The following is an 8,229-nucleotide window of genomic DNA, read 5'->3' as shown; positions in this document are numbered from 1 at the left end:
GAGGGCCCAGCTGTTCCAAGGGGTAAACAAAAACCATGTATGTCCTCTTAAAAGTGGATAGTAGGGAGACAGGGTGATAGTGGAAATACTGGAGGAGGGAGCATACACATAGGCCCGGTTAGTCGGGACTCACTTGGGTTGTGCATGATGCTGATATCCAGGTCCCAGCTGAGATCCGGCTCTCATCTCCACAGCCACAGAACACTGGTAAGAAAATTACAGAAGAGGCAAAGATCAGCTCCACTCTCTATAGTCTGTAAATATAGGTAAGAAAATTATAGAAGAGGCAAAGATCAGCTCCACTCTCTATAGTCTGTAAATATAGGTAAGAAAATTATAGAAGAGGCAAAGATCAGCTCCACTCTCTATAGTCTGTAAATATAGGTGTGCTCAGATGGGTTCAACCACGGTGGAATCCCATATTGCTTTCCAGTGCAGCAGACACCTATGTTAAAATACCAGATATGTGCAGTTTGACATAGGCCATAAAGATGGTGAGCTGGAAGGGTCTCTAGAAATCACGCAGGTAATTTCCTTGAGAAGGTTAGTGGCCAGGACCAGAGCATGGCCTCATAACACCACCTACCCTTCCTACGCTGGTTCTTTCTAGAAGAACCTCCCTTTAGGAGTAACAGTGAGTAACAGTTCCACAGGGAACTTGTGCTTCAGTGAAGATCCCCACCAATCGGATGTGAATTGTTGTTCTACAGTGATGCCCTCTGACTTGATTCTCAGGCCCTGTCCCTCTATACTGACCAGGGACCTTGAACCAGAGAGTTCCTGTATGAGCAGACCTAAACAAACAGGAGAACCGTGGCAGGTTTGCGGAGAACAGGCCTACAGGCTGCACTGGCAATGTGAGATCTGCTTCCGAGAGCAGGAAAGCTGGAGCCAGGAGGGTTAAAATAGGTTGCCCCTAACTTTTATGAAGCAGACAGATATTTAATTTTCACCCCTACCCTTGTTTCTACATCAGTCCATTCAGACTCTGTACCATCTGGTGGGGCAGGTGCTGCTGTGGAAGATCTTCGTTTTCGACTGTGGAAAAAGGGGAAACACGATGCAACAATTATTTTTGCATCTAAGAATAGGAAAAAATACTAGAAATAGGACATCACTACATTCCTTCAGTTAATTAATGCTACATCTTATAGGATAATGTGTTCTGCAAGCAGCAGCAGCTAAGAAATCTGTAGCCCTGTGAAGAGATGCATCTGATGATCACTCACCCAGTTGGCGATTCTTGTTTTAGAGTCTCAATATCCGTAAACTGAACAGATTGTCCACCGCCTCTTGTTTTATAAACATCACCCTGAAGCAGACAGGAAAGGTCAGCATTATACTTTGATATAACTGAATGATACACATGTAATTCAAGCTGAACTTAAGATTCTCCATGAAACAGTAAAGAAAGTCCTATTCACAAGTGCTTCAGACTGTGCTATGAAAGTATTTCAGAAATTATCTCCAGTAAACAAAAGAAGTCCAGTGCAATATAATCAGTAACATTCTTAAATTGCAAAAAATAGATATTCCTTTTCATTCAATCTATAATTTAAAAACAACACCAAGGATCAAGAACTCTACCAGAAATTTCTAAATGTTCTAAGGCATTATACTTTCCTCTGGATATACCACCCCACTCACTTTACAGTCTTATTTGTAACTCTGGTTATAATTAAGAAGCATCCTCTAAATTTTTTTCTAGTTGGCTTTTACTTCCGTGATTATTCACTGACTCTCTGATCAAAGGATATTTTTTCTAGAGGCTAGGGAAGGGAAAGGGATCGGGGTAGCTCAGTGATAAGAAATGTTGACAGGTCACATTTTAACGTGGGCTTTTTATCGGGAACTGACAAATGGTAGGTCTTTCTTTGGGTCTACTTCTAAAGTAGTGGTTGAAACTAGCTCTACAAGGACATAATAGATCTGGAGTTCCTCGAACAGAATCCCAGGGACCTGAGCCTCGTTCACTAGAGAGCAGATGATTTAGTCCGAGTTCAGCAGATTTACAGCCTCAGCAGTTCCTTTAGTTTTCTAACGAACAAACAAAAAGGTTGTATCAATACCCATTTATCTTTGTTGACACTGCCTGTGTGTCATCAGAGGAACAGAAGAGTAAGTGGTTTTTTGCAAAGTTGACTTTCTGTATGTTTTTCGTCCTGTGTCAATTTGTTTTTACCTTGATTAGTTTAGTTTCAATCTCCCCATCGGAGGCTAGTTCCTGGTGGGTCAGCATGTACTTCTCACACTTAGCTAGTGCCTTTTCATTTGCAACAGATACTGTGATGGCATGAGGGACATGTGGCTGCATGACTGTCTCAGTTTGCACGTTAGAGGCAGGCTTATGATCTACCCATCTGTCTCCTGCAGAGCGAGATCGTCTGTGGCGGAGACGAATTGGTGGTGCGTTCTGATCAGGTTGAAAGAGGAATCAAGAAACAAGCATAACCCAGAATTAATTTAAGGGTATTATTAGAAGTGCAGCAGGTTTGGCTACATTAGTTGATGACAGTATCAAAACAAATGCACAAACCTTTTCAAAAGCTAAATATGTTATTCAGATAATTTAAATGTTCTCTTTGTATTTAACCACACAACCAACAAACATCTTTTAATACCACTTGTCTAGTATACATTCTACCAGGGAGCTCCCCTTTCAACAAAACAATATAAGAAAAAGTTCTGGCTATGCTGCAAGCTTTCCCACATAGGTGGTATTCGAGACAATTCACTTTACATTCTCTATCAAAACCATTATTTATGCCTCCTATTGTAAGATAACCTGTTAGGTCCACAGCTATGTTAAAAACTTCAAATGAGGTCAATAAAAGCCCTAAACTTGCCACAGGCCTCTAAACAAAAGAGAAAACACTCCGTATACAAAGACAATAAATAAGTAAAAACTAATGGACTTCATGGTACAAAATGTTAAAGAACATAAGGTATAATAAGAAACCTAGGTATAAAATGATTAAGAGACTATAAATGAAGTACTTCTGACTACTTTGAGATCTTAAAATCTCAAGTAGAACTTCTTGACAAGTTCAAACACAATAATGGCTAAAACATACCAACATTTTTTTTCTCCAATATTTCATAAAGATTCCAAGAACCAAACTAAAAATATAGTATCAAATCAGTCTGTATCAATCATACAGTTAAAAACTAGTTGCTTCCAGTCAACTATCATGTAAATCTGGGAAAGTTAAATTTAGCACGTTCAGTCTAAGAAAAAGCATTTCACAATACAGGACATAGTTCCAAAGACAGCTCACTGGTTCAGACGTCTCCTATTTGTGTAACTGAAAGCAAATTAAACAGTCTGTCATGTGCCAAATCCTTCCAACCTGGTCACAGACAAAGATCCTAACTTTAGGATGCCTGTCTGGAGAACTGAAGCATTTCCCCTATGTAATCACAAGCAACAGCTGCTGGTCCTAAGTCATTGCTACTATAGAACCTGGGCAATAGAGTTGGCCACAAAAGATGCCCACACTGCCAGCAACCCAGGAAATTCTCCCTTCTTAAAAAGTGACCTGATGTTGAATAAGAAAGTCAGGCTCTCATGACCTACCATTTAGCAAAGGTGATATTTTCCTGAACACATTTAGCAATAAATACATTATGAAACTGGCTTCAGAAAGATAATTGTTACAATCTGCTATCATTTACGGACTCAGAGATATTTTCATCTTCTTCACTGAAGTATAAATTCAGCCCACCTGACATAATTTTTGGCCAAAAAACTTGGATAAATAGATACTAGCCTAAACTTTGCTGCACTTCTAAAGAGATTTGATTTCAAGTGAGTAGTTGGATCACTAGTAAATCCTTTTAAATATCCGAGAGCCGAATTAGTTAACCAAGCATAAGCAAGCCTTGAATAGTGTTCACTCTCTAAACTTTCATGAAAAATAAAGGGGATTTATTAGAGTTGATCAGAAAGACCGGTCACCATAATTTGCTCCCTAAAAAGGTTTCAGGCAAAATTTGCAAAGTAGAGAACGTAGGCTTTAGAATCATCTGTTGTTGGTAAATACTTTGCAGTTCATCACTGTCCCTTAATAAGCAGAAGTGCAGGCCATCTAAATGAAACTTATCTGTACCCTAAATTATACAAGAAAACTAAAGCAAAATACTATTAGATTAATTTGTTAAAAGACAAATTCTAAAAGAGCTATAGTAAGATTTTACTAAATATAAATCCACATTAACTTGGTCCATTTATTTATAGTCAAAGGAAAAACTTTTTACCTTAATCCTTAGGAAGAAAATTTAAACACAAATTTCTTTAAACACCCTTGACTGAGGCCAAGCCCTTATAAGAGGTAAAGCTCTTGAGATTAAAAGCAATTTACTGGACATGCAAACCTTCAGTAGTTATAAAACAACAGGCCTGGAGTATTGCAAAACAGTCAATGTCATGAAAATCAAAAAACGTTTGTGGCAGGGGGACTATTTTATATTAAGAGATTGAAGACACAGAATAACCACATGCAGGGCATTCACTTTGTTAGGATCACAGATTAAAAATAGAGGCTATTAATGTTAACTTTTTTAGGTTTGATAAAAACTGTTTATACAGGACAGTGTCCTTAGTAGGATTAAAAGTCACAAAGTGTAGGGACTTCCTTTCAGAAGTTCAAAGAAAAAATGACATATCTATATAAATGACAAGTGGTAAGTCTAGGTAAGGGGAAAGAAGGATACTGTACCATTCTTTCAACTTTTGAGTTTGAAACTATTCAAAAAGTTTGAGAGAACAATTTAAATAAGTTCAGAAGCAGCAAAAAAAAAAAAAAAAAAAAAAAAAACCTGAGGAAGGAAAACAAAAAAAAATGGAAAATGTGCTCTGAGACACTGGAAAATGTGCTCTGAGACACAGTTCGCTGATTTTGTGGCTGCCCACCAGCTTATGCAAATGAAAAGCCCAGATTACTCTGGGGCACACCCCACTGACTTGTGTTCACTGGCGATCCCGATTGGCCAGGTGTTATGGCTTTTTCAGATGAAGAGCTAGGCCTCAATCTCAGGGTGATTGTCAAAGTAAATAACAGAAAAATCAGCCCTTGTTTATATTTGGAGCTTGCCCATCTTTCCATTGAACTTTCTGAATGAATCAAGTCACAAAACCCCCCAGCAAACCGCGATTCGCTACGGCCACCAGGCTTTAGGATAACACCGGCACTGACCCTGCAGCAGTGGTCCTCTTCTAGCTCTACCTCATTTCTGAATGTGGGAACCACCTCCCTGCCTTCCGTCCAGTACATCCCTCGCCTTCTGTCTGACACGACACAAGTTTTACTTTGTCCTGGCTCCTGCTGCCTACGCCTTGCAATAGAGGTGACATGGACAGGTGTGTTGTACGGAGGAATTTTCTGCTCCCATTCCGAAATACAGGAAGCTACAGAAATGCTGCTGCAAGAATTAGAGCGCCTATGTAGCTGTGGCTGGCTCAGGAGCTGCTGGCCGGTGGGAAGCTGAGCAATATAGTTACTAGAAAGCTAAAAAAATGGAAGAGAAATTAATGAGCAAGACTGAAACACCAAGAGAAACAATTCACTGCTTTTCTATCATTTCAGCCTATGTTAGAATCATTTTTACTGAGTTACTCCATGTTTTATTCTGAATTTGCAATAAATTTGTTTATGCTAAATTTAGAAATATTACATAGAGAAGTTAGAGAAATACAATAATATCAAACAACAAATGGAGCATCCTAGAAAGTTACCTAATCTGAACACATTTTCTCTAGTGCAAGTGACTACCCCACCACGAAAAACTTACAGGAAATGGTGACGGAGAGACCGCTCTTTGAGTGACTTTTTCCCGGTCCCGCTCCCGGGAGGGTCTCTCTGGCTTTTCGGCTTTGGGTTCAGTAACAATAGCCTTCAGTTGTTTCAGTTTTTCATCTTTGACCCAGAGTTTATTTTGCATCTCCAGCTGCTTGGCTGCCACCCGGCGCTCCTAGGTTAGCAAGAGGGACACACGTCTAACTCAGTCACGCCAAAGGAGCATCCTGGACCACCCAGCCACCTCGTTTCCTAAGAATGGCGGCCCTCCCGGAGTCCAGCACCCCTCTTCATGCCAGCTCACTGGTTAGCCGTTTTAAGGGCAGAGAAAGGAGACAGAATGGACTGAATGGTGGCTCCTGCTGCCACCACCACTGAAGCCCTAAGCCTGGGAACATGGATTCGGAACACCTCAGGTGGAAGCCCGCCACCATCCCGGAGGTAAGCACCACAGGAGCGACACTCACACATTCTTTCTCCCACTTCATGGTTGTTTCTGTCACCATGCCTTGTAGCCTGGCTTCCAGTCTGCGCTTGTCAGAAAACTGCCGCTGAAGTTTCTGGTTCTGAGTCTCGAGTTCCTGTTGCAGAGTACGTTTGTCTTCCTCATAGATCGTAGTTGTCTTCTCCAGAATCTCAATCTGGGAAGGCAGACCACTCTGTTCAGGATCCGGCTTATAAGCACCGCACACTGCTCTGGCGGTTTGCTCATGCAGGCATAGTTGTGGAAAGAAAAATCATGGAGAAAGCAGTTCCCTCTTCTACGTTATCTGAATTCCAACCTCCATGCCTAGAAGTGAGAACTTCTAAACAAGGGCCTCACAGAAAAAGACAAAGCTTTAACTGATTTCAGGTAAAAATGATTTTCCCCTAAAATTCACCTGAATTTTGTTTTTTAGGCTGCTTTCAGAAGAGAGAACACTGTATTGGTTGCAATAAGCTTCTGTCTAGAAGGAATGGATACCCTTTAAAGATCTAGAGAGAACAAACCTATTGTCCTAAGTCAAAAAGCAAGCATTAACCAGAGCTAAACTTACGAAAGCCCTCTAAAAACTCACTTGTTTGGCCCAAGAACATTCTCTCCAACGGCTAAAGTCTAACTCAGAAAATTAAAGAGTACATTACCCCTCTAAAGCTCTTCGCTCACATCCCCTCTCTTCCAGGGTGAGGTGCAGATTAGTAGGGAGCCAGGTGCTGCCTCTCCCCAAGTAAGCAGTGGTGAAAGGCCCGGAGGGCGAGCAGCTAGGTCAGAGAGCAGTGCTTAACCAGCCAGCACGTACATCCACTAAATCATGCCCAAACAAACCTTATACTCTAAAGTTTTGTTTTTCTTCTCCAGTCGTTCTATTTCCAATTTCTGTCCTGAGATCACCTTTTCTTTTTCATTTAGTTTTCCTTGAATGCAGTTTTCTTTATTTACAACAGCACTGTCGAACTCTTGCAACAACGCTTTAAACGTCATAGCTGAAACAAAAGCATGCAGGCCATGTTTACTCCAATTCCAAAATAACCAGTGAAATCAACTTTTATTAACCAGTATGTAGCTATTCAGCAAATCATGACAGCCTGGAGCAGAAAACAAGTCAAGAAGGAAATCAAGAGTTTGGTTTCTAAATCTATGAGAGATATTCCTAGAAAAGCTGATTTTGACTGAAAAACACAGAGTCTTGTTCGGCACTACAGCATTGCCTTGTCAGCCCTTACAGGTAAGTAATTTGGTTCAAAACAACTGCAAAAACAGAAACAACAGTAGATTTAAGATCAGGGGGATCCAACCTGAAATCCCTGCAACATCAACTACGAGTTATGTGACTTAGTTTTTCTGAGCACATTTCTTCCTTTTTTTTTTTTTTTTCCAATTTACTTGACAGGCAGAGATCACAAGCAGGCAGAGAGGCAGGCAGAGAGAGAGGGGGGAAGCAGGCTTCCTGTGGAGCAAAGAGCCTGACACGGGCGATCCCAGGACCCTGGGATCATGACCTGAGCCGAAGGCAGAGGCTTTAACCCACTGAACCACCCAGGCGCCCCACATTTCTTCCTTTCAAAACAGGAATACAGATTCCACTTACCTCACACCTTTCCTCTAAAGATCCAAATGAATTAATGATAATAAAAATCGTAGACCTACTCACTGAGCATTTCTAAGTACCAGGCTGTTCACTGTTCTACATGATTCTCACATATCTCATTGCCACAACACCCTCTGAGGTAAGAACAGTTAAAATCCTCATTTTGCAGATAGGGAGACCAAGAAATGGAAGAGGAAGTCATTTGCCCAAAGACATTATTAAGATGTAATATTTATGAAGTGCCTTGCAAGTAACTAGTAGGAACTAAAAGCAACGTAGCTATTATTCCTTTGTGTCTTTTTCTGTAGATTGAAAAAAGGGAGAGAATACACACCTACCTGTTTCTTCTGTTTTACAAGCTGTGG

The 8,229-nt window shown here is 40.7% G+C and overlaps 1 protein-coding gene across 3 annotated transcripts in view; it reads right to left on the bottom strand.

The window, feature by feature from the left end:
- KIF23 (kinesin family member 23) overlaps positions 1-8,229 on the bottom strand; it is a 28,177-nt gene that overhangs the window by 1,215 nt on the left and 18,733 nt on the right. For 2 of the 3 annotated variants that reach the window (XM_047736714.1, XM_047736715.1), the window contains 8 exons: positions 7,102-7,259; positions 6,263-6,436; positions 5,791-5,970; positions 5,196-5,507; positions 2,183-2,413; positions 1,230-1,312; positions 960-1,038; positions 134-204 (listed from right to left, as the gene is read on the bottom strand). In XM_047736714.1, coding sequence (XP_047592670.1) covers positions 134-204; positions 960-1,038; positions 1,230-1,312; positions 2,183-2,413; positions 5,196-5,507; positions 5,791-5,970; positions 6,263-6,436; positions 7,102-7,259 — 1,288 coding nt within the window. The remainder of the gene's footprint in view (positions 1-133; positions 205-959; positions 1,039-1,229; positions 1,313-2,182; positions 2,414-5,195; positions 5,508-5,790; positions 5,971-6,262; positions 6,437-7,101; positions 7,260-8,229) is intronic. The other variant, XM_047736716.1, reaches the window with a different exon arrangement.

The sequence above is a fragment of the Lutra lutra genome, chromosome 7, assembly GCF_902655055.1.
Source record: "Lutra lutra chromosome 7, mLutLut1.2, whole genome shotgun sequence".
NCBI lineage: Eukaryota > Metazoa > Chordata > Mammalia > Carnivora > Mustelidae > Lutra > Lutra lutra.
The sequence above is the reverse complement of the archived record's forward strand: the minus strand, read 5'-3'. Positions and strand labels throughout refer to the sequence as shown.